Source organism: Lissotriton vulgaris, chromosome 4_1 (assembly GCF_964263255.1).
Source record: "Lissotriton vulgaris chromosome 4_1, aLisVul1.2, whole genome shotgun sequence".
Lineage (NCBI taxonomy): Eukaryota > Metazoa > Chordata > Amphibia > Caudata > Salamandridae > Lissotriton > Lissotriton vulgaris.
This window is the reverse complement of record NC_141691.1, coordinates 1680684102-1680710721: the sequence shown is the minus strand read 5'-3', so window position 1 is coordinate 1680710721 and position 26620 is coordinate 1680684102. Positions and strand designations below refer to the sequence as shown.

General features: G+C 45.8%; 1 protein-coding gene across 2 annotated transcripts in view; it reads right to left on the bottom strand.

Annotated features, from left to right (window-relative positions):
- The window catches only part of CPNE3 (copine 3), a 460542-nt gene that overhangs the window by 203779 nt on the left and 230143 nt on the right, over positions 1-26620 (bottom strand). For both annotated transcript variants that reach the window (XM_086965964.1, XM_086965965.1), the window contains exons 3-5: positions 20875-21054; positions 7419-7493; positions 7031-7102 (exon numbers count right to left, since the gene is read on the bottom strand). In XM_086965964.1, the coding sequence (XP_086822090.1) occupies positions 7031-7102; positions 7419-7493; positions 20875-21054 (327 nt within the window). The remainder of the gene's footprint in view (positions 1-7030; positions 7103-7418; positions 7494-20874; positions 21055-26620) is intronic.

Here is a 26620-nt window from a genome sequence, read left to right as displayed (position 1 = left end):
AACCAAGGTGGACAATGCATGAAAGGTCTTGTCGGACCCAATAATGAGCCTGTGTAATTCAGGGCACCCACTACAATAAACCATACCCTAAACCAGTGACTAAACTTGATTTAGTGACAGCCCATGAACTACTCTGTGACCCTGCAACCTCCCAAAAAAGCATAGAAACATGAATCCAATGTACCAAACTCATTTACAGGGACATTATGTCAAAAGGGTGGAGACTGAACTGCTGTGAGCATGCACAATGCCACAGGATGTTTTACGGTGGATAAGGCACATCATTTAACAATCCACTCACACATAAATACGAAGAATCACATTTATACTAGCAGCACTGGCTCGACATATACTCAGTGAGTAGAGTGTTGCAACAGAGCAATGTTACCCATCACACCAGAATTAATGAAATTGAATAATTTTAATTTGACATCGCACGTTCGCCCAGAGGCCTCTTGGCACTAGGACTGGTGAGACGAGAACTGGTAATACTAGAACTGATGTGAGGTTTAGACAGAAGTCCAAAAGACTAATAAATTAAATGGATTTTTGGTGGTTTGCGAAAAGAAACAATTATGAATGCAACACAATAGTAACAGCAAGTAGTTCCACAACTTGGAGACCACAGAAAAAGCTCTGCCTTTCATACGAGTCCGTCTGAAATGAGGAACTAATCCCACCAGATGGCAAGATAACCAGAGGAAGCCTCGGGAGGTATATTGTAAGATACGAGGGTGGATGGTGGGGACACTTCCCCATTCCAATGGAAGATCGTGTAGTCTGCAACATGCTTCTGGTACTTGTTCATATTTTCAGACCCAGAAATCTGTGAGTCAAACCCCATTCGGGGGGGCCATGGGGCAAGCAGGGGCTACTGTGAATGATGTCCTAGGTCTATCCTCTATGGCTCTGCAAGCTGGGTCAGTACAATCCCTACTGCATTTGACTCACAGTGGTAGCGGTGGTGAGCAGTCATTGATGTCTTAAGGAGGTAGTGTGAGGGTGCATCAAGCTCCGCGTTCAACCGTCAGCAGCGCAATAACTGGTATTCCCAGCCAGTGCTTGCCTTTTTATAAAAGAAAGTACTGTAATAGACTTGAAAACAAAACACCACACACTACAAATTGCAGTTAAGAATAATCACTGGCACTAAGGTTCAATGTCCTCCCTGTTCCCTTCTACCTTCCTCTTTTTTCAAGGTAAAGTATGTGTGGTAGTTTTCAGGTAAAGGTGCCTTGCTACCTTCACACGTCAACAGACAGCAGATGCTTGATTGCAGACGGGCAGCAAGTAGTCTACTCCAGCTATACTTCTGGGTTGCAGCTCCTCCGTCTGCTTCAAGACCACACAGTTTAGGACACAGTGCCTCAGTCCACTCCGGCAATTTAAAATAGTGCCAAGGGTTTGCAGTTTGGCGAGAAAGACAATGCTCCGATGCAGGAGCACACCATGCACGCTCTTTGGAGCCTTTGGCGGACAGACCCTCAGCTCCAGAGTCAGCTGCTTCTGTTCACCCTGGCAGTCAGATCTTCCTGCAGAATGGCTCACTCTTTTCCTCTTTCCCTCAAGCAGGTTAACTTCCAGAAGCTTAAAGACAGCTCTTCCTCGCAGGTCAGACTCCAGGGGATGTCCCCTCATCTCGGTGAAGCGGACTCCCAGCAGACACTAGCTCTGGGTCCAGTCCTCAGGGTACTCTGCAAAGTACCCCCTTCCTTAGTCAAAGAGAATTAGGAACTGGAACCATGAAAGGTGCGGGAAGTTACCACTTTAATACAGTCAAAGGATAACAGGGATGTGTATTCTCTGTCTGCACTCTCAGAACCAGGTTGGGTGCATCTTCTGTCATGTGTCCTTTCCAGTCTATCTTCTAGACACAACCTTTGTGTAAAGTGATGCTCTCAACAGCATGGTCATCTTTAGTTAGAACACCCACATGAAAGGCACAAAAATGTGTGAGCATTCTGAACCAGGTTCCAAACAGAATCACTTAACAGTGCTGAAGTAAAGGTAAACAAGGCAGGCCTCACCTCAAGGATCCTTCACAGTGTGAACAATGGGGACTGAAGCCCCATCCCTCACCCCCAACATCTAAGAAATACCAACACTAAGGAGACTAATCAGAAGCCCCGCTCAGCAAAAGGATCTAATTACATTTCTAAAGGAGATTTGTCTCCTATTTCCCTGCCTCCGTGTCTAGGTCTACTCCCACCAGCCCCAGGAATGTTAGCAATACACTTCACTGGGAAAACACCCTCACCTTCTTCTTCAGTACGAGTAGGCCCAGGGCTTTCAAAATGGAATCCACATGCTGCCATTACTCTGGTTCACTCATACATATCATGCATGCACCACACATACAAACATGCATAACATACACTGGGATGTTAGCGTTAAGACCCAACAGTGCCCAGAAGCAGAATTTTACATGAGTGGGCCAATTGGACTCCAGTGACACAGATAAAAAATGCCTCGTCACAATTACTCATTCACAAATCACAGTATGATGCCTCCATTGCGCCATATGGTAAACCCATGATAGGCACATTAGCACACCTTCCAACAACTGACAACACAGTCTCTGTGCCCCTCCAGGAGCAGGATAGGTCCAGAACTTTACTTATGTCAAGACATAGGCCTAAGCATTCGTACATTTGATATGTTGGTGTGAAGCTGTCGCCAGAATCAAAAACTGGGATACCGGATACTCTCAGTTGGACACTGCTGATAAGGGAACACAACTGTACACCATGCATGGGACATTTAAATCTCATCACAGTCCAACAGCTATATTCTGAATTAAATGTAATTCGGGCAAACTCCACAAGCAGTCATTGCCAAAAATGAAAAGGTCTACGTTGTCTGATTCAATTTCAACATATTAGTGTTCATCCAGGGTTGTATATGTAGGAGACAGAATTGAAGATTGTTTTTACAAATTCTGGAGTACAGTCAGATCAGAAAATATAAGACATGGTAATCAACAGTCTTTGTGGATACAACTTTTGGAAAACTCGTACTAAACGTCATTTGGTGCACTGAGAACACATTTTAAAAAAAGTTCTATTTTAAAAACCGACTGATAAGCAGTGTGAGATATTGCACATCTCCAAGTCCAACCTCTCACATTGGATGAGATATTTTAAAACATCCCTTTACGTATTATGAGCAAAACAGATTTGGAAAGCCAGTAGCCATTAATGTTTTTCAATGGATCATTTTGTTTAACCGCATACGCTCTAGCAGGTTTTCCCGCTGCGCGCTGAAAATTCAAAAAACCCGCGTTACGTGACAAAGCCAGCTCGTCATGCGCGCAGCGCAGGTAACGCCCATGACAAGCTGGCTTTGTCACCAGCATCGAAGGGGTTAAATGTGTTTTCACTGTTTTTCAATTTTGCATTATATCAGTACACTTCTGGCGACATTATTACAAAATATTCCTAATTTGACACTAGTTTTACACAGTGCATCTAGAGTAGACATCAATACATCATACGCATAACTGGTGTTTCTTCTTAGTGCAGATATTACATCCTAGGAAATAGAGAGTTCAGCTGTTTGCAACATAACATTAATATAACCAACTGTAACCTCACATTGACTCCTGTGTTTGAAATTGTTAAACATAATACCACGATGCACTTCCCATACCTTGTAACTGCAACCTCTATTTGCTAGCTTGCAGGCAGCGCTTGGGCTTGTTTTTGTCTTATTACTCTTCGTCTTGCCACATGTCTATCTCTTGATTGCAGTTCATGAACTGCGCAGTCTTGGACAATAGTCAGTGAGGGGTTTTGCATCCGACCCGTATACTCGCTTCCAGACAGGCCAGCAACGCGGGTCCTGTGACTTAGTTAAGCCTACCGAGTTTGGCCCACAGTTCTGTCAGGTGAAGGAGCAGGCCCGACAGATAGTGCGAAAATCCACTAGGATCGCATCCCAGCAATCAGTGAGTGGCTGTTGCATAATGTTTTTCAATGGATCATAAAGAAGAACGTTAAACACAGTTTTGATTTAGATATGCAAGACCTGTGTCGTAAGACGTTGTGCAACTGTAGCGTTATTTGGCATGATCTGGGAATCACACCAGGCTCTTTGCATTTGGGCATGCAGGGAAGCTCCTGGCACAAATTCATTAAGATCTATGTTCTACAATTACAGTCCGCAGACATAGGTTCCTGGGACCCATCAAAGAAAGGCAAAAAGGGCTACATAACTACTTCAATGAATCTCTCTCACATATTCTTTTTATTTGTCCAGCATTATTACAGGGGGAAGAAACCTTTTAAAACATTTCAGACATGTAATGAGTTTGTCTTTGTCTGAATTAGGAAGATAAATAACGGTTAGCAGGAGAACATGCTTTAATGTATAAGTGAACATTTAATGTAGTTACATTGAATTAAATATAAACATTAGTTTTAGCTTTAGTTTTTAGGATGATTTTCCAATATTAAATTACTAGGGTCTAATTTAGAGTTCGGCGGAAAGAGTCCTCCATTACAATATGACTGATATCTAGTCCGCCATAATATATACTGCACTTGTTATGTAGTGGAGAGGCAATATACATGTGCATGAAAAACTAGTTGCAATCAATAACTAATGTATTTTTGAGGTCAGTCGTACCTGTAAAAAAAAATGTTTGCATTATACCATACTGATCATTTATTGTAACCATTTTTATTAACTTGTATACAATTTTAATTGACTGCCATTTTTTATTTGAAAGATGCTGAATAAAGACCGGAACTTTAATCAGAATATTTTACACCGTGGACTAACGTGGCAGGTCGGTCATCAGTGCCTTTCGAAGTGTGCCAGTGCTCTGCCAAGTGAAGCTGGGAGTCTGACATTGTGAAATAACTGGACCCTGAATTGATGAGCCCTAGACTTCTAACCAACAAGTGTTTCAATCGGCCTCGTAACTTAGACCTCGTCAGGACTAGAGAATGTACATACATTTACCATCATTTGCTTGACGTCATGCGTGAAACCGCAATCCATCACTCAAGGAGTGAGAGTTCAACATAACATGAATGAAGTACAGGCTTAAGTGCACAAATAAAGGGTTAATTTCTAAACCATTATAAGATGTTCTGCAGTCCAAACAATAATTTACACATGTTTAGAGTGTATCGATATTTCTCTTCTGTTTACAAAAGCTTTGCAGCACTCATGCAATGTAGATATATTTGCATATTGATAGTAACCTAGGTCCACAGGGAGTTATCTTCAGGCAATGCATTTTGAGTAGGTCCCCAAAGTAAGTATGTTGTAGCTGTATAATGATAGATATATCTTAAAGTGAACACACCTTAGAATAGTAAGTATTCACCAAAGTATCCCAAACCTTCATTTGTATGCATGACAGTTCCAATGAAGTATCTTGGTCTACAATACGGAAAGTACAATATGTGTAGGTCACCAATAAATCAAATTCTTTGATAGTAACCACTGTACAACCTTGTGCGTCCCGCCAGAAACCACAACCAACATGGTGCTATAAAAATATCCCCCAAAAAAATTAAGGGTCAAAAACCTTATCCGTTGTGCACACCATTAAAAAGCATACACATATCTTAAAGTGCTACGTGTTGCCTGCCTATGACACCTTATTTATGTCTCCTCTCATCCTGTGTTACCTCAAAGCACCAAAGTGTGAGTTAATCTAATCAAAAGCAACATGACATCACACCGTGACATATATACACTTACATAAATAACATTCAAATCTGTACATATTGTGGTACAAGCACGGCTGATTCCAGTGTGGAAACGTCATTCTAAATAGAATAACATTCATATAAGCTCCCCATAATTCCTGTGTTAAAAGCTGGTCATCTTAGTAGCACAAAAGTCAAACAAAAAATACTGTTTTTTTATAAAACCATATCACAGGGTAGAAGATGCCTCTCGCAAATAAGTTAACATTGGCAATGCTGTGAGTCAAGGCGTGCTACACTCTGCAATTAAGACACAAATAATGTAACACATAATAAACTACTTAACCAGTGAACCAATAATCGCGGCCAAAGGGTAAAAGTGATTAAGAGATAAAAACTCACTAAGAATACTAGCCAGCGTTAATACACCTCGAGCCAAGGAGTGTCCACAGCCACCTGTTTGGGCCCCATCTTGAAAGGGGCGGAACTGAAACCTGCAAATACCTAGCATTACTATTCTTAGATCGCATCCGCCAATGGGGAAGGAGATCGAGCTAAATATAGGAAAGTAGGTACAACCTTAGCCTAACAGGTTTCCTATAATCAACGTTCAAATATCCATATTAATTAAAAAAAATAGGGAAAATCTGGGGAGGATGGATGCTAGAGGGTTGAACAGTGAGCTGGCGCAATGACTGCCTGTGAACGGTATGGTAGGGCAATGAGTGGTTAATGAAGTCATACAGTGCTTGGAGTTAAAGAAGTCCACAATAATAAGGATACTCAGTCTGCAATGATGCGATGTAATGATCCCCAGTGATAATTTTGGCATCTTACTAAATGGATTAAACAACTTAGACTATTGGATGATCAACAGTGGGATAAAATTAAACAGAGCCACAACTGAGGTCCTTCCTATGGGTTCTGGACATAAGCGGAAGAAAGCGAGTAGTCTTCACAAACTTCCAACATTCTTCAGCCTTCCATCAAACCTTTTTTAATGAACACAAATGTGTTGCAAATAGGTCAACAGCTCCTTTGAGGTGTCAGTAAAATGTCAATGTTTTGCGACTGCATTTCGATCGCAAAACATTGATAAATACCTTAACGAATTGCTGTTTGGGAGGGATGCTCTAAACATTCTCCTTCCAAAGAGAGATTTGTTGTATGTTTCCAAACCAATGTTGTGATCCAGCAACACAGAAAATGTATTAAGTACATTAAAAACCTATTTTGTAGCCCCATACCTTGTGATTTAGCAACTTCCAGGATTTGCGATCGCAAAGTTGCTTTGTACATGAGGCCCTAACAGTTGAAGCTAGTGACATTACTGTTGCTTTCTCATGCAGCAAACAGATTATACATACCTTATTGTCCAGTTTTCTTGCTTCTACCTCGAAAAGGACAGCTCTGTTATCTTTTATTTCTTCGGCTTCAATCTAGAAAATAAAAATTTGAAAAGAGTAAACTTGATGAGAATATCCACGTAGCATTTAATGCCGTACAAAAGTTAGATTAGCGAAAGAGCAAAAATAATCGATTTTTTATTAAGGTAAAAAAAAATTTAAACAGCAGAACTTAAAACTATAGACCCTGGAGAATTGGCAAACTTCTTTTCAAATCATCCAATCAAATTCTGTATAAGAAAGCAGTGAGATTCTGAAGGAGGGCATTCTTGAATTAAACAATAACAATGCTGCACTGTCAACAAGAGAAAGCTAATAGAAAAATAACACAATGGGTAAGATTACATACCGTGATGGTTCCTTTCCCGGCTGGCTTGCCATTCTTCAGCACCAAAGGTCTTGTTATCGTCCTACTGGATACGATCTGTTGGAATGAAACTATATGCATTAAAAACATTCATATTCGACAAAGATGCTCGTGCTTTACTTATTATGAATGGCTTATTTTCCTGAAGAAGTCCTAAAATGGAAGACCTCGTGCATTCATGTTTTCATTGAGATCAGAGAAGAATATTTGCAAAGGACTGATTTTGTAAGACATCTCTACATATATTGCTCAAGTATGACACACATAACAGGTGCGTTTATTGGCAATGCAGATGCCCTGCCACTCTTTTGATCAACGTGACACAACAAACTTCGAGAAATATAAGGATATATTTTGTGGTATTACAGGACGAATAGCAGCAGGCTCGGTTTCCAAGTAGTTTCCTGCACAGATGTGTTCTCGAAGCATAAACCCGGCTTACTCCTCAATTTCTCTGTGTAGCACACACAAACTCATAAAAGAGGTAAATCGGATACAATGTACGCATCTCTCATATTTTTCCAAACTGAGATAATGAATAATTCACTTTGCTATTTTTAGTTGAGAAATAATTTGAAAAACGTAATTCGGATCCTTTCTCTCCATGGATTGCATACTGTGAAATCGATAGTCACTCGTCGAAGTATTAAGCCTAGGGTTTCCTTCTCCGTCAGCAGATGTGTTTTGTGTAATCAGCAGTCACTAGTCGAGGAGTGACAGAAAGTAATTATAAAACTGCAGAACGAAGCCCGAGTAAGCGGCAAAAAAGGTGGAACACGCACGCAGTTTCAGAATTACCGCCACATGCACGGAGCGCTATTTATAGAAGGGAAAATCCTTCCTCTGGAATAGCGCGTGACATGTTTTCAACAAGAGAGCGTCACTTCCGCCGCTGGCATGTAGGATACAGGACTCAGCTTACTTTACTGATACTAACCGCGATTGAATCCGAACATATTAAATCAATTATTAAAGGCGGCAAGATAGTCTTTTTTTATGGCACGTGGAAACACCTTAACTGACCCCGGGAAAATACAATGCAAGATGGAGGATTACTCGGTTTAATTTCTCAGTAGATTCGGAAGCCAGACACACATTCACCACTCTCCACATAAGATCTATATAATCTGTAACATCATGTGAAGGTTCCTGAGCAGTTTATTGGAAGGGAGCTATGGTTGCTTCGCTCATTATAAATGGTGAATTTCAGTGGTTGTTGGGTTTAAGATCGTAACCACAACACTCCTTACAGTGATAATTTTAGGGTCTCTTTTAGTTTGTTTTTAAAATCACAAACGTTATTTTCTCATATAAGAATATATTCTTTTTTTCAGCGAGATGGTGTTGGTCGTTTCAATTCTTGTCCCTGTTCTTTGTCCTTGCCCTGCACCCCACCATCATGCTCTGAACCACCCAAATGTGTTCCCAAAACGCAAACTACAATCCCTTCAGCAGTGCACCGCCGAGTGTGTTCTAAAAACTTCAGCTAGCCCATTGTGCGCCACCAGCATGCCACCAAAACTAAAATGAACTGCGGCTCTGCCCTCATCCCTTCCAACCCTTGTGCCCTGGCCAACATATGTGCCCCAAATCACAAAGCATACAGATGAGCTTCACCTGCTGTCAGCTCAGGAAGAGTCTTCAATATGGCTGCCACACTGCTTCCAGGACTGTCTTGGGGTATTTGTGCCTCCGACCAAACTCTCTAACATTATTTTGATATTTAACAAATATGTTATATTTGGATATGAATAAAAATGTATATAAAGTGTGATTGTCAAAAAGATGATTATCAGCAGCTACGCTAGTCTACTTCTGGGTTATCTTTGAATCTCCTCCAATGTCTTGCAGGCACACCCATGTTGCCCATCACTACACTTTAAACAGCTGACATTTTTACTAACCAAGGTGCTCAAAAGGTCTCTAGATGAGGTTGCTTCTAAAGTTTCCTCATTAATGTTAAAATTGTTTAATGTCACTATCTTAAGTGTTCAGGATATCCTAATCCGCCTACAGGTCAGGTCGAGAAATCTTAACTTGGCGTACCAAACGAATAGATGGTTTTCCGGAGAGTTAGCAGCTCTTATATCGTCATAAAAGAGTCTTTCAGCACAACAGACATGTAAAGCCAAACTTAAAGAGTTGACCAAATATGTCAACAGAAGCAAAGAATATGCATTATCCAGTGGCGGTTCCTCCACTAAGGCGGAGGTCGCCCCACTGCCTTGAAGCAGCAAAAAAAGAACAAATAAGATGATAATAACGTAATGTTATTATCATTTTATTTTGTCCTTCTGCTGCAACAGATTTGCCTGACAGGGTGGGGCAGGCTGCAGAGCAGAGGAGGAGCAGTAGAATCCTGCTAAGTGCGCAATGACTGGTTAGCCCTCCCGGGCTGCCCAAAACAGTTGTGCGCACTTTTCCTGTTCTTCATGCAGGCTGAATTACAACCTGCATGGAGAAAATGCTCTGGCGATCAATGGGGTGTCTGCGAAGAAGAGGGAGGCGGATCGTAGGGGCCTGGTTGGTTAGTAGTAGGTCAAGCCTTTGTTGATGTAAGCTAGTCCTTAGTTGTGCAGGGCTTTGTATGCGTGGGTTAACATCTTGAACCGGCTAGGCTGCCTCTGATTTTTTTTTTTTAAATATATTTTTATTGCAGGAATCAGTAAATTTTTACAAAGCGACCAGCATTATAAGTTCAATCAAGATTAGTAGAATACATCCCTCCGTCCCCTAGCAGGATGAACCATTACACAGCCATTCAGCCCGCAACCCGAGGGTCGGGTGGCGATACCCAATGGGGACTCAACAGGAAGTCGGAGCTGGTCCGGATGATCCACTATCCGTCATCTGCTTTTCTAAACCATCCTACAAAGAAAGCCGAAAGAAACCCCCCCCCCCCTCAAAACACTATGAACCAAACCAACCCCCCCCCCCCCAACCCCGCCATCAGTGCCCAGTAACAGCCGTAATAGGATCTGTGAGAGGACCCATGAGGAAAGCAACAGACATGTAAAGTGCAATCGTCTATCGGGACTCGGGGCGAGCTGCATCTTCGCTTTCGGAATCGCTGGGAGCGCAATAATCCCTGAGGGCCTGCACTAATGTCTCCCATTCTAGCGCCGCCTCCTGCGCCTTCTCGTTGTGTTGTCTCCTAGCTAACTGGTACCGCAGCGTGCTTTCCCCCGCCGCCCATTTCAAGAGTTCGCTGTGCCATCGGGCCCCCGTTGGACCAACCCGTGCCTTCCAATTCCTGGTCACCTCCCGTTTAGCAAGGAGAAGCCCCAGATCAATGAATTTACTGGTGATTTTATTTTTGGGGGTATGTGGGAACCAGTGCAGGAGCCCCACTGCCGCATCAACCGATAAGGATCTCCCCGTTACCTCCTCCAGGGTATCCCCCACTTCCAGCCAGTAGGAGGACAGCCCCGGGCAGGACCATAACATATGAAGAAGGTCTGCATCAGGCGCCTGGCACCTGGGGCAGTCCGCGGAGTCCGTGGCAAAATATTGTCGGATCTTCGCCGGGGTCAAATATGCCCTATGGAGTACGTAGTAGTGGACCAATTGAAAGCGGGCGTGGCGCGTGCCCTTCCAGGCCCGTCTCATGAGTTGGGACCAGGTCGTCTCCGGGATCTCCTTCCCTATGTCTTCCTCCCAACGGGTTCTTAAAGTAGTAAGGGGGGCCAACCCCTCATTGAGCAGTCTGCCGTACAGGCAAGTGACCGCCTTAACAGTTCCCGCGGACATCATAACGTACTGGCACACCGGATAAGTAGGAGGTTCCTCCTGCCCGTGCTTCCAGTGCGCCTGAATCGCTCGGACCAGGGCCGAGTGCAGAAGAAAATCACCGCGAGGAACCTCGAAGCGATCAATGAGCTCCTGAAAGGGCAGAAACGCCCCGTCCTCGTAAAGGTCACCCACCAACTGTAGGCCCGCGTCCTCCCAATCCGCTAATCGTGACCAATCACCGCCATGAGGCAGGGCCGTCAGCATGCCCAGAGGTATTTCGGGTGCATACGGTATCCGCAACTGGCCCCGGGCGTGGGCTCGGTTCCAACACAAGCGAATGGTCTTCTCTTCAAGTGTCAAGTCCCGCAAGGCCAAACGCTGTCGCAGCGCTATGAAGGAGAGAACATGCCTAGCTATCCCTGTGCCCCTCCTGTCCTCTGGGCCTCGGAATTCCCTGGCGACCTCCTGGGTGAAAGTCTGCAGCTGCGCTGCCAAGTAATACTTTTCAAAGTCCGGCACCGCCAGCCCACCCTCAGCTTTCGGCCTCGTCAGGGTCTTGAGGGCCACTCTTCGGCGGCCCGAACCCCAGAGGAATCCGACCACCATTGACCGTAACAGTCGAAATGTGGCTGGTGGGATCCAAATCGGCAGCGCCCGGAAATAATATAGCAACCTGGGAAGCGCCACCATTTTAAGCAAAGCGATCCGTCCATCTACCGAGAGCGGTAGAGTAGCCCAGAAGTCCAGGCTACCACGCAGCGCGCGAGTGCTGCGAGCTATGTTTCCATCCAGGAGGTCGGACGGTTCATGGTAGACGTATACCCCCAGGTACTTAAAGCAGTCAGGTTCCCACCTAATCTCTCTGCTGATATCAGGGCTAGGTGTACCCTTACGAACCGGGAAAAGACAGGTCTTAGCCCAATTCACCCGAAGGCCCGAGACCTCCCCAAACGCCGTGAGCGCCGTCGCAGCTCCATTCAGGGCAGCAACTGGGTCCTCAAGGAAGAGCAACAGGTCATCAGCGTACAGCGAGACATAATGTGGGCCCGAAGGCGTCCATAAGCCATTATAGTGGGCTCCCGACCGGAGTAGCAGCGCCAGAGGTTCCACCGCTAACGCGAAGAGAAGCGGGGATAATGAACAACCCTGTCTCGTGCCTCTCTCCACCGGGTATTGCGAGGAGATCAGCGGGCCTGCCCGTACCCTGGCCGACGCCGAGGTATACAGTACCGTGGTCCATCTAACGAAACCCTCACCTAGGCCGAATCGTAGTAATACTGTGCGCAGGTAGTCCCATTCCAGGCTGTCAAAAGCCTTCTCCAAATCTACCGAGAGGACTACCGGGCACGGGGCGTCCACGAGCGGTTCACCCAGCAAGCGGAACAGCCTACGGATGTTCATGGTCGTGTTTCGCTTGGGGATGAATCCAGCCTGGTCCTCATGCACCAGAGAGCTCATGTGACCCAGCAATCTCGTTGCCAAGATGCTGCTCAGTATTTTATAATCGACCGTCAACATTGATAAAGGACTGTAGGACGCCGGATCGGACGAGTCCCTTCCCGGCTTGAGGAGGGGAACCACTAAGGCCTCGCACATCGAGCCGGGGAGCCGACCAAGCCTCTTCGCCTCTCTGTAAACGATCAGCAACCTCGGTGCCAGGAGATCAGCATAAGCGGCATAAAATTCAACCGGAAGGCCGTCCAGACCCGGGGTCTTATTCCTTGCCATCTTTTTAATGGCGCTGCGAATCTCTCCCAGTTCAATGTCGGAACCCAGGGCTTTCGCTACGTCAGGTTCCACCATTGGGAGCTCTAGGGGTCGCAGGTAGTCATCAAGCCGGTCGGGGTCTCTGGCAGAGCGACTGCGGTACAAACGTTCATAGTAGTGCAGGTAACAGCTCAGAATCTCAGGTTGAGTGTGCACTTCGGTCCCATCTGCCGTACGCATGGACGTCGTCAGAGAGGTCTGGCGCGTAGGATTAGCTAGCCACGCCAGCAATGCGCTCGATCTATCCCCCTCTGCGAGGGACCTAACAGTATAGGCCTTATAGTCGAAACAGCGCAGCCGTTCGACCTCCGCCGCTACCGCCTCCTTCGCCGCTGCCGTGCGTTCCTGGAGTTCCGGGCGCCCGGGGCGACGGAGTTCCAACTCACGGAGTTTCCGATCTGCCATTTCTAAGTCATCAAGGATGATTCGCCTCATGCCCACCTTCTTGGAAATGCAGAAGCCCCTGACCACCACCTTAAAAGCGTCCCACTCTAGCGCCCTTGAACCCGCAGTGCCCCCGTTGGACGAGAAGTATTCCGAGATCTTGTCTTCTAGGTCCGCTTTGAATACAATGTCCTCTAAGAGTTCGGGACGCAACTTCCAGGTGGGCACCGCAGGCACCCCCGGAAACCAGCGAAGGTCCAGCAGGAGAGGATTATGATCTGAGATGGTCCTGGTCAAATATTCAGACCGGACCGCCGCTGAGACCAAGTCTGTCGAGCCCAGAAACCCGTCCAGACGGACGTGTAACTCGTGCAAGCCTGAGAAGTAGGAATAGTCCTTAGTGTCGGGGTGCTGCGCCCTCCAGATATCCGTCAGACCCCAGTGCGTCTGCCAGTCCCTCCTACCTTTAGCCACACGGCGAACCGGAGAGTCAGGGAGGGGGGGATGTGAGCGGTCATTCTCCAGATCTACCACTGAATTGAAATCCCCGCCGAGCAGGAGGGGCCCGGAAAAAAAGTGGGCTAACGAGCCCGATAACCTGGAAAGGAAGGCAAGCTGGTCCACATTGGGTGCATAAACACAGCAAACGTTTAGGTCCCTCCCCCCTAGAGTGCCCGAAATGGCCACATATCGACCCTCCGGATCCACCACTGACTTCGTAACCTGAAAAGGAACCCCAGCTCTGATCCAAATTAGCGCCCCCCTGGCATACGCGGAGTACGAAGTGTAAAAGACCTGCCCCCTCCACCTACGCTGTAGCGCCGCCCCTTCCGCCTTGCTAAGATGGGTTTCCTGCAGCAGCGCCATTTGCACCCCTCTACGCACTAAGTTCAAGTTTCAAGTTTTTATTGTTATGATTTGGCTCTCCTTGAGGGCCACATAAAGTAACATACATATTATCATGGCAAAATAAGCAAAAGTTACATACAACTTCAAAAGTAAACACTAAAATATAGACGAATAATATACTCAACAGCATCTCCCAAAATCACATTAATATATGCCTAAAAATTCTTTAAAATAATTAAATAATCTAAAACAGAACATTTCGTTAGGAGGGCAATACAGAGCATTGGAAAACATTTTTATATTCAAGATTCCCAACTGTAGACAAATTGGTTTTATCCATTTTTTGCGCAGTAATCGTAATATCGGGCAAATAAACAATACATGGTTGAGGTCTTGAGCAGCATTATTACATAGGTTGCATGAGGGAGACACACCATACCATTTTGCGAGGAGTGTATTAAGTGGTAACAAGTTATGGCGTAAAAGGAACCAAAACATCCGGACGCCATGTGGTATATTCCACCTTAAGTATTGTTGTGCTTGTTTGGGTATATAGGTAAGGACCAAGGCTTCCCTTTCTTTATACTTCTGTTGTTCAAGTATATCCCTCTTATGACACAATTCCCAGGACCTACTTTTTAGTTTTAGCTTTAACTCTGATGGGGAAAGAGAAAATAACGTACTTTCATCGAGTTCCAATAATAAAACAGCTTTTCTGAAGTTTTTTACCAGCTGCGAGAACTCGTTAAAGTTACCTAAAAGCTCCTTTTTTAAGATTTCACGTAGGGTTCCTGGTTTACATCTGGCCAAGCATGCTACCCACCTTACGAGAGCGGCTAGCCCTTGTGCCCAGCAGCTTCGCAGACCAAACTCCAGTCGGCAAGCGGATGTGGAGCATGCTGAATTAAGAGAGGAAATTTTCCTTAGTACCTTTCCCTCCGTTTTTTGCATAAAATCCCATTGTTTTAAATCCACCAATTCAATTCCATAAAGGAGGGTGGCAGGAATCTTCGCTCGAAATACCTCTAAGCAAGAAGAGAAATGCCTCTTCCCTGTTGCATTATATAAGGAACATAGTCCCCTACCATGGGCCATGGCTTTTCTAGAATTATTTTCAATGTGAGGCTTCTCACTAAGATTAGAAGATATTACTTTGCCCAGAAACGAATAGGAGTTAACTACCTCGAGTTTTTCACCACTTAATGTCCAATTATTGCTCCTAGATCTGCATTTCTTTTTACCAGAGATGCACATGATCTTGCTTTTTGAGCTATTAATTTTCATATAGTGTTTGACCGCGAAATCATTCAATGTATGAAGACGATTAGCGAGACCTTTTGGGGTCAGATCTAAGACTAGTATGTCATCTGCATACATTAGAATAGATATGGCAGTCCCTCCAATAACTGGGGGAAGACCCTCACATTCAGCCACTGTAGTTGGTAAGTCGGCCATATACAGGGAAAACAGCGTGGGAGCCAGTATACATCCCTGTTTTAAGCCATTCCGAGAGGGAATTGCTTTAGTGAGTCCCCTTTCTCCGCCTTGTAACACTCTACACCAAGTATTACAGTGTAAGGATTTGACTAAGTCCAATAAGTATCTCGGCATACCCAGTAACGTCAATTTTCTCCACAGCGTCGGCCGGTCAACCCTATCGAACGCTGCGGAGAAATCTATGAATGCTGCATATATGCCCCCGCCACGAACCCGCACATATTTGTCTATGATTACATGTAGCATAGTTAGGTTATCTAGAGTTCCATGCTCTTTTCGAAAGCCTGTTTGTTCCATAGGAATAATATTATTTAAGAGTGCCCAGTCAGTCTCTACGCACTAAATAAGCGTGGACTTTGTGACGTCTAGACATAGTGTGAAGCCCCCGTACATTCCAAGTAATGCATTTCACATTAGCAACATCAGCCATTGTCCCATATTGTTCGTGCAAAGTCTCTCCATCCGGGCCCCAACAAAGAAAGAGCAACAATCAACCCAGCACTGATGGCGGCCATTTTCCCCAACCAAAACACAACAACCCCGGTTCGACCCAAACCCTTGCCCACCCTCCCCAGAACAGGACCCAAATAGTGCCATCTAGACCCCATCCAAACCATACCCCCAGCAAACCCTCTGTCCCCGACTATTCCTGCAGTCGCCACCGCAGGAAGGCCTTAAGGGCCAGGTGCGGGCTGGGCGCTGGCAATGGGCCCTCGACGCTCGGGCTACCGAGACTAAAGTGAGCCCAAAACAATAAGAGGAAACCCTCATGGCACGGGCAGGGCACCCCACCTCCACTTCCTCGGGAATTATGAGCAATCGCCTACCCCTGCCACCCCCGCTGCGGGCCCCCACCCAAATGGACGCAGCTCACCCCGTCAACCCTGTCCATCCAGAAGGTCCTCAACCGAGTTCGGAGTGATCACCGGGGTGTGGACACTGTCGGTCACCGAGTCCTCTGAGTCCGTTGGTACCCCCTCGTCACCAAGGTCCGCTTCCTCTTCTATGGTACCATCCCGTGAGCCAGATAGCGCAGACAACACCTCCAACACTCCCTTCCGCTCCGTCGACGTCCTTGCAGTCGAGGGTCCGCCTGACCGGCCACGGCGACTCCGAATCCTTTTGGACCGCCGTCGCTGTCCAGGCTCCACTGCTAGTTGAGATGAGGAGCCAAAGCCATCCTTTCCGGCTCTATAGAGTTCTAGCCAGTTACAGACATCCTCCGGGGAATCAAAGAACTGAGTCTTGTCATCGACAATTATGCGGAGCCTTGCAGGAAACAGGAGAGAGTATTGGATGCCCTCGCTCCGGAGCTCGCGCTTGACCGCCAGGAATGAGAACCTCCTGCGCTGGGTCTCATAGGTGTAGTCCGGGAAGATATTCACCTGGCTGTTCGCCACCTTGAAGGGGCCATTATGTCTGGCGGCATTAAGGATGAGATCTCTGTCCCGAAAGTGCAATAACCGGGCCACCACCGGTCGCGGGGCACGGCCCTGTTGCGGCGGCCTCGCTGGGACTCTGTGTGCTCGCTCCAGGGTGTAGAAGGAGGATAGACCCTCCGGAGCCACCGTGTCCCGTAGCCAGGCTTCCAAGTAGGCCACCATGTCGCCATCTTCGATCTTCTCCGGCAGGCCCACCACTCGAATGTTATTTCGCCTGTTGCGACCTTCCGCGTCTTCCGCTCGCCGCTCCAGGGCATCAATCCGGGAGAGGGCATCCTTCATCGTCGCGGCTAGAGTTCTCTGTGCTGGCTCCAAGGTTTTTATCGAGCTCTCCACTTCCTTGACCCTATCCGAGAGCTTGCCGTGGTCCGCTCTAAGGAGGCCCAGACTCGTCGCCACCTGGGCAATGTCCTGCTGGAGGGCCGAGCGTGTGGTCGCGATCGCCTCCAGGACCCGGTCAAATTGTTGCTGCAATGGTGCTCCACCAGAACTCTCCGGGTCCCCACGTTCTTCTTTGTCCGGGGCCTCCGAGTCTGAGGCGGCTGGGGTGGTCCCCTTGGCTCCCCTCGGTTTTCCCATGGCGCAGGAGTCACACGGTGGAGAACCAGTCAGAGGCGCCACCAAGTGCGGGTGTCGGCTATGTCTCTCTCGGCTAGTGGCCTTCGGGCCGAGGGCGGGCGATCTCCGTCCTGTTGGACCTCCACAGATTAGGGCCGCGCCACCACCGCGTCGTCGGAGGGCACCAAGGAGGAGGCGGGGACAATCGGCGCCAGGTCGGGCAGGCCCGTTTGGCCGATGAGGATCTGGAACGAGGGTCTCCAACACCACCGGAGACTTTGTGGCGCCAAGGCGCCGTGCTGCCCATGGAAGTCAGTCACTCGGGGGGATGCAGCCAGGCGCGGCTCAAGGGATCGGCACCGCAGCCAGGGCCGCTAGGCGTCCGTGAGTCGAGGTCCACTATAGTGAGGGCATCCGATCATCCAGGAGCAATCACCTTATTCAAAGTCCGATCAGAACGACACCCAGACCGTCACATCACAGGGAGATGAAAAGGTGGAGGGTGCGCTGTAGATAACGACGCTCCTCCAGACTAAAGGTCCCGACCAAGGGGACAAAGAGGTCCGGGCGCCATGTTGGGCCGCACTCCGCGGGACCACTAACTTCGACTTTCCGTCGGATCAACTCATGTTCGAGTTGCACCAGGTGCCTCGGCAGGTCCCAATCAGCTTGATCGACGGTTTGCGGGGACTAGGGTGCCCCACGGCCTCCGATCTGCAGGATAATCACGGGCTCAGTCCCGGAGCCGAGCTCTCAGGCGACCATCGCCATCGGCGTCCAAGCCACGCCCCCTAGGCTGCCTCTGATGGTACTTTTTCCATCTGTGTGGAGTTGGAAGTTGAGGTGCTCCATTATCGTGGTCGATTTGTCGGAGGAGATTGTGCAGCGGATGGTGTCCTTGTAGATTACGGCGATTCCACCACTGTGTTTGATGCTTGATTATCTATTAAAGAATGTCTTTTTTTCTTATAAATCTTCTGAGTAGACCAAATTACAGTTTCTGGATGTAGGAGTTGTTTTTTAATAACTATGTACCGATTAACAATTGAGATAACCTAGTGTTTTGTGGATATGTTTTTGGGTATTATGGTATGGAGTTTTTTTTTAAAATTTATTTAATATTGAGTGGGTACTCTTTAACCTTATTAGTGTCTCCCACTGCCCTATTTGCTCTAGCTTTGGCCCAAGATGAAGTCACAATATTAACCATTGCTACAAAGTTACAGTATTTAAACCAAAAAAAAAAAAAATCAAAGAATAATGTGAGCGCAATTACGGAGTTCTTAAAATTGACTACATTTGTCCTAAGGCGGCCAGCAAAACAAAACCAGACTATAACACAACGCATGCTGCCCACGTCTGGCTGGACAGGGAGCGAGGCAAGCAGATCGTGGCAGAGAAAAAAAACAGGTGAATCAGCAAATGCAGCACACTGAACAGGAGGCGAGAGCTGAAGCTGCTGCACTCAGCAGTTGAAGGGATTTCATATGGAGTAATGGTGGGGAGATGTTGGGGTGCAAATTTGGAGCACAGGTAACAGCATGTGGGGGCATAAGGGAAGGCGCAGGAAGCAATGTGAATCAGAGAGATTTTGGAAGCTGAGAAGAGGACCAGCAGTTCCAGTCGCACTGTAGAAACATGGGAGCAAAACGATTTGAGGGAGGAGGACGCTGCAGCCCAAGGAAAGAAGTAAAGTAGTACAAGTGGAGGCCATAAGAGCAGTGAGGAGAGCGCTTGCAGTATAACTGCAGAGGTCTAGAAGAAACTAAAGCATCAGCTGTGTACAGGAACAGAGACAAGGGCAGGAGCGAAGACTAGGAGCACAGAGCAGATGAGGACAGCTGTCAGGGGATGAGGAGATCAGGAAAACAGCAGGAACACGAATGCTTTTGGGCTGGTTTTAATAATATGACATGAGCGGCTCTACAGAGTGCCACCAATCCCTACTGGTCACTGGGGAAAATTGTTCCACTCAGAGAAATGCCTTGGAGCAGAACAAACTGGTGTCGCAACTGCTAATTGTCAAACATCAATCGGCATACACAATCAGGGAAGCATGCCTGCAGCAAGGAGTTCTGCACAGAGCTCTTAGCAGGAAGGTTAGAGCTGTGGCTTGTGACATGAGTGCTCATTTTCTTTTAATTCCAATGTAATTGTATGACCCTACAGGCATGATTCAATACCAAGCAAACATTTGTAAAATGTTAGCGCTTGGAAGGACAATAGCTGCAATCAGAAGTTAAAAAATAGTTAATTATTTCTGCACAGTTAGCTATATGGAGGGGGGCCCAAGAGTGGTAGAAGTCAAGATGGTTCTCACTTCTGCACCCTATATGTGCCCTAGAAATTATCGATGAAACTCATTGGAGACTTAGGAAGTTATGGACCTATACAGAATGTACTATTCAGAATGTTTAGCTAGAAGACAAGTGATAATATTATTTACCACAACATGGGATAATGTTGTTTATCATGGGCTACAATGATCAATTACAAGTCTTTAATCTTCGATTATCTCTTCTTAAGAAATCCTTTATGATCCCGCTTATGGTGTGGTCAGCGGTGAAGACTTCAACATTGCCTGGAACATTCTTTAGATTTCGCATCATGTTAATAATAAATGAGAGGCAAAGCGATGAGTTCATCATTTTTGACCTAATGTCCAAGGAAACGTTCAAAGCACATCAGCTAATTCCGTAATTTCTCACCATCCAATGGATCTAATGAAATCAAAGAAAAAAAGTTCAGCGTAAAACGGAAACTCCACCTCCTAAAATGAGCTTTCAGCATCAAGACTGCCTGCGACCATGTATGCAGCAAGAAGACTAATGCTTCACACACTTGCGCCACCACAAAATCATTTCCAAATCACAACGGTGAGATTTCACCCATCCACTTCATTCCGTAGCATCATTCCATGTCCACATTTTGTCTGCACACTTGCGTGCTGTACATTCTGGTAGCATTACTAGATAATGTTATTGCTATATTGAAAAAGACAAATACAATGCACTTGTCCATTTCATTCCACTTAACTAGCTGTACATTGTTATTAATATTCTGAATTTTGTCTGCAGTGGCTTCGGGATTATTTGAAGATGCATTGCAGATCAATGTGTTAAAATATTAATATGATCTGTCGGCAAAATAGGACGACTGCAAGGAAGGATAACTCATTAAAGCCACGCCCATTTTACTATTGTACTTACTTGTCCGAGAGTGCATTCAAATTGTCCCAAGAAATCATCATCGTCCAGGCCGATGGTTTGATTGTCGATGTCATAGATGGCAAAGATCAGCTTCTGCACTATCTCGAATTGGTAATCCACCTTAAATCGCTTACAAAATTTGGGGGACAGGCAATTCTTAATTCTTTCAGTGCGATCAACCTAGAAGAAATAACAGGGGGGGAAAAGAGACTCTGGAATCAATCGCTTTGCTTTTCAAATAACAAAAATACAATTTGATCATGTATTTGGAGCCTGTGATCAATTATGAAATAGCAAATTATTATATTAGGAGAAAACATGTTCACTTCTTAATTACTGATCCCCATTACCGGCAGTGTAGCTACTAATTGTGATAAATGTTTGGTAAATCAATTATGCATTTAAAGTGCATTTCGCAAGCCGGAAGGCTATGAAGTGCCATATACACTGACTGACCAGTGTCTGGAATACACAAAGTGGTCTTTTAATAGACGGTCATGATAGGAGTGTATGCATTTCCACATTCCTCAGTTTATGTAGCGGTGGACTGTATAATCTGGTGTTACTGAAGCCACACTAACTCGGGCTCTCATAACCCGATGTCAAAACACAATGTTGTGATTACGAGCACGACAGGAAAACATGGCATGTGTTAAGGAAAACGTAAGATCCACAGTAAGGTATAGTCAACAAATACGGGACATTTCAGGTAAGCCCAATAGCAACATACAGTGCTCGACAGAACCCGGTGTGTCTGAAGAGGGCGCTGCAGCTGTCGCGGGAGCCCTGCCTTGCATTGTCACAATGTACACTACAGCGAGGCAGAGGGTGGTGATATTTCATTTGTGTATCAAACATTGATGTGTGAATGAACTGCGTACTTTCTCCATCTGTAGTAGCTTCAGTAAGGCATGTGCAGGGTGGGTTGGAGAGCCATCCTTTCCGCCCCATGATTTGAGCTACACTCCCTGTTTCAGATCTCGATTACACTGCCCCCTCCTGGCTAAACTACTTCATCAATATCTGTGCCTCAGACCTCATGGATGTCCTTAGAAATGGGCTAAATGCCAAATGAAGCTCTGTACCGGTAATTGGACACTAGCGGTCACATTCATGGCCCCCAGAATGAGCCTGGTTTATGACAGCCATCCACTCTGACACTCTCCCTTTATCAATATTACACTTTGTGTCCCTTACTAATCAGGCTACTACTTTCCACAGTCCCACTCACAGACCCCGTTCTCCCACTCACAGACCCATCCTCTTGACACTTCTCTGGAGCTAGGGATGTGCTGAGCTGGCTGCAGATTGTCTACACCTTAACATGTGCCCATATGGGCCGGTCTCACAAAGGGGAACTTGCACTGTGTGTAAGTTTACGACGGTTTGCTATTCACAAAAGGTATCTTACTAGGAGTATCGTTACAATACTCGTGTCTACGCACACAAAAATATAGGACAGTTGTATCTTTTTATGTATGGAGACTCGGCAGTCGTAAATATACTATTATCAAATACCTTTGTGAAAAGCAAACTATTGTAAATTAGACAAAAGTGCAAGTTTTCCTTTGGGAATCAGGCCCCTGGATACCTGCTCAGACTTCTTTACAGCTTATTAATACTTTTATTTTAAGCATACAAACACCGCCCCAAAATTGATCTTAAGTACACCAGTTCATTTTGAAAAATGGTGAATCCAAATTTTGATATTACAATACAACTCACAAAATGAATGATTTGGGCATAACACACACCATTACGTTTACATAAGAGAATCATAACAAAACCTTGGGCGTTAATATCATCTAAATAGTCCATACGAAGGGTGGTGTCACGAAATAAATAGGTCTGTGAAAATGTTATTCCTGTCACAGACCTTTCTGCATAAACCTGCGGTTCATTGCTCATGGTACAGTATCCTATACAATCTACTGAATTTCACAAGGGCTGCTGGCGCACGATAAAAGACACTGGCATTTTATCAGTTTATGTTCATCTTGACTCGTTTGGTTAATTTTTAACTCAAACTAGAGTCATCACGTTCACAACCCACTGAAGCCTACTCTTATGTCATACCAGAGGCATAAATGACTATTATACCGGAGGCCTATACGACTACTACGCCATGTCATTTGGTCACTTCCTGCGGTGCTACAAATGCACTACTCCGGTACGGTAGCGACCACAACATTCCTACTTGTGCATTCTAAGATGCCTATTTAATGACTAACTCGTCTACAAACTCATCCAAGCCATCCACTGCTTCTAAGCAAGGCAACTGGAATTATGTGGCATGAGAGGGCCAAGTTATTGGCAGAGTTGACTAAATTATGCAGCAAGAAAAGAAATTACGTGGCGTAACGTGGAAATGTTTTGTGAGAGTATTCCTTCATTATTTATTTTGTTATTTTTACACTTATTAACAATGTCTGGGCATACGTGGCACCTCATAAGTATCATTTTAACAATGAAATATAGCAAGAAGTAAGGGAAAGGTGAACAGTCAATCTTGGTAAAGGCCTCCCACTGTGCAGCAACACGTGTCACTGTATTTTTAATAACTTTTGAACCGTTTGAGCTAGAAACAAATTTTTCTTTGTAAAATATGCAAATTATGCAGCAAATGACGGATTGTGTGGCAAATCCATAATTATGTTTAAAACGCAGCGGTGGCACAATCATATAATTCTAGTGGCCATGCTTTTAAGTAAAGAAGCTAGAAATCGACTTCAGCCCACAACTAGCAAATGCAGGTACCATTTTTTTCAATCACAACTGGCTGAAAAAGGGTACATCTGTTGAGAAGGGGCCATGTGGTACTGCGATCAAAGTAAGTAAGTAAACATTTGTAAAGCGCAACGAATGAAGAGGCATCTTGCCGCTGACGGTTACATGTACTTCATCTGAGAATGGAGGACACATTTGCTTTTACTTGGAAGGGAAAAGCCAAGTTTTTAGTAGCTTCCTGAAAGAGGATCTATTTAGATTACAGTCTGATTGAGTCCAGCAACGCATTCCAAAGTTTCTCAAACCGGTAGGATAGACTTCTATCACCTCACCTAGCCCTTCTAATCCTAGGAACAAGAACCAGCCCAGCATTGGCAGACCTTAGGTCCTGTCGCAGAACATACCCACAAAAAGTTTCTGTAGTCACAAGCACCCCCATACAATGCTTTGTGGACCCATCAGTGCTTTACACCCAATTCTTTCCTTGTCCGGTAACCAGTGGAGGTCGCTAATGCGGTTGGCTATGTGATGAAATTTGGGAATATTCAACAGCACCCGTGCAGCAGTATTTTGTAAAGACTGTAATTTTAGTTGTAGATGTTTATCAATGCCCAAAAAAAGGGCATTGCAATAATATATTCTTAACAAGATCAGAGTGACTTTCACATTTTTAGGTCTCGCCTGTCGATGCGCATGCGCATCGAGCTTGCGAGACTATGGGGGCTTAACCACTCTTTAACTAACTTGCAAGGAATCGTGGCGATTCCTTGCAGTGCCCGTGACTTTTAAGCTCAATGCGCATGCGCATTGAGCTTAAAAGCGCGTGCACATCAGTTCCCTCATCCGCACGTCGCATTTCTCCTCCCCCCCTCGCCCCCTCCCCTGCCCGCCGTGTCGCATTTCTCCTCCCCCCTCCCCTTATCTGCCTTCCCTCCGTCTTGTTTGTGTCGCATTTCTCCTCCCCCCTCGCCCCCTCCCCTGCCCGCCGTGTCGCATTTCTCCTCCCCCCTCCCCTTCTCTGCCTTCCCTACTTGTACTCGCATCCTGTAGAGAACATAAACCTTTGTGCAAACAAAGGTAAGGGTTCATTCAAAGTTCCTACACGTTTCTTTTGCAACATGTTTGTCCCCAAAAAATCTGATCGTTCATCACGTAACTCATTCAACGATCACAAAGTCCACACCTTCCTAAACATTATCTGTGACTTTGCATCACTCCAAGATGGCCGCTAGGTAACCCAGAACAGATTGCTCTCTTACATCAACTACACCAGCTATAAGCACAGCATTCTCTTGTTGACAGAGCGGTCCATCTTGTATTAGCAGGACGTGGACATTTAAAAAGAGTATAGTAAAACGAACTACAAGGTATGCATGTAGTTAATTACCATTCTTCTCCACTCCAAGCACGTAAACACCTGTTAACATTCAACTTTTTGAATTACGACCACCACTGTTCTGCGGCCGTAAGCAATATTTTGCACCGCTTATTACGCTCATTAACACATCACGGTCACACCCCCTTGACGTAATTCATGAAACTCCAAAACGGTCGTCTGATAAGCAGTCCATTCCAGCCTGGTCGCTTCCATTATTTCCCACAATAAGACGCAACCAGCCGCAGTCGGTTGACATAGATTAACCCTCTGTATCTATGCCTGCAACTCTGGTCCTTTCTCAGTTTCAACGCTTGAGCGCCGTACAAACACATCCACATTTTCTATGCACCCCTTTTCTCCCCACGATACCTCGCACCGGTGCCACCACCCACGTCGCTTCTCGAAAACGTTGCAGGTCCTCGCTGCTGTCAGAGTCCGAGCCCACACGCGGGCCACGCGCAGCTGCCATCTTAGAACTGGCTGCTTACCGTGCCCCGTAGATATAAAAAAGAGGGCTTAGTAAGATTCCCCAACTACATGGTTTGGACCTCGGTATCAATAACCGATCCAAGATGGCCGACGAGGTACTCTACTTAAAGGAAGGTGAATAATTGTTACCGTGCAGTGTTTCTCTGATTTGCAAGGACAGCAACAGACTGCGAATTTTTTATTACTTTTTTTTTTTTTTTAAACAAAATGAGTTCTGGTGACGCTACGTACGTTTAATTATGATATTCAGAGCGTTAAAACATACACTGCCAAACGCGCCTTCACATCCTCACCCCCTCATCCTCACACACCCTCACTCACCCTCACACCCCTCACAACCCTCTCACCCTCACTCAGCCTCACACCCCCTCACCCTCACACACCCTCACACACCCTCACCCTCGCACCCTCTCACCATCACCCACTCTCCCTCACACACCCTTACCCTCTCACCCTCACACCCCCTAACCCTCACCCTCACCACCTCACACACCCTCACTCACCCTCACACACCCACACCCTCACCCGCACACACCCTCACACCCTCACACACCCACTCACCCTCACACCACTCAGTGCTACAACACATATTGTGTTGCAATAGGTGTCACATTTGCGAAAGATAAAACTATTGGCATTGTAAATAACAAAGCTATTAATTTCGCAATTTTCAAAACAAGCACATAAATGAAAAATGTGTCCTTTACAATACCAATAGCTCAAACTTTCCTAATGCGAGACCTATTGCATTGCTGTGCTTCTCTCCCCTGCTGCACTCTCCTGCTCTCTAGAGATGTGGCCTAACGACCAGAGCTGCCATCTATGTCACGTAAATACAAAACATGTTGCATTCCAAATGCTATAGGTGTCACATTCGCGAAAGATAAAACTATTGGCGTTGTAAATGACAAAGCTATCAATTTAGCTATTTTAAAAACCAACAAATAAATAAAATATTTGTCATTTACAAGACCAATAGCTCCAACTTTTCTAATGCGGGACCTATTGCATTTCCAATGCTTGTTCACATTTCTTGTCGAATGTAGGGGAGGATCTTTCGCAAGATTTTCAAGAGAAAAAAATAGGAAGATTTAATATGGGTAATCTGTTCCAAAAAGCAGAGCTGATCGTCAACCAGGACTCCCAGATTTC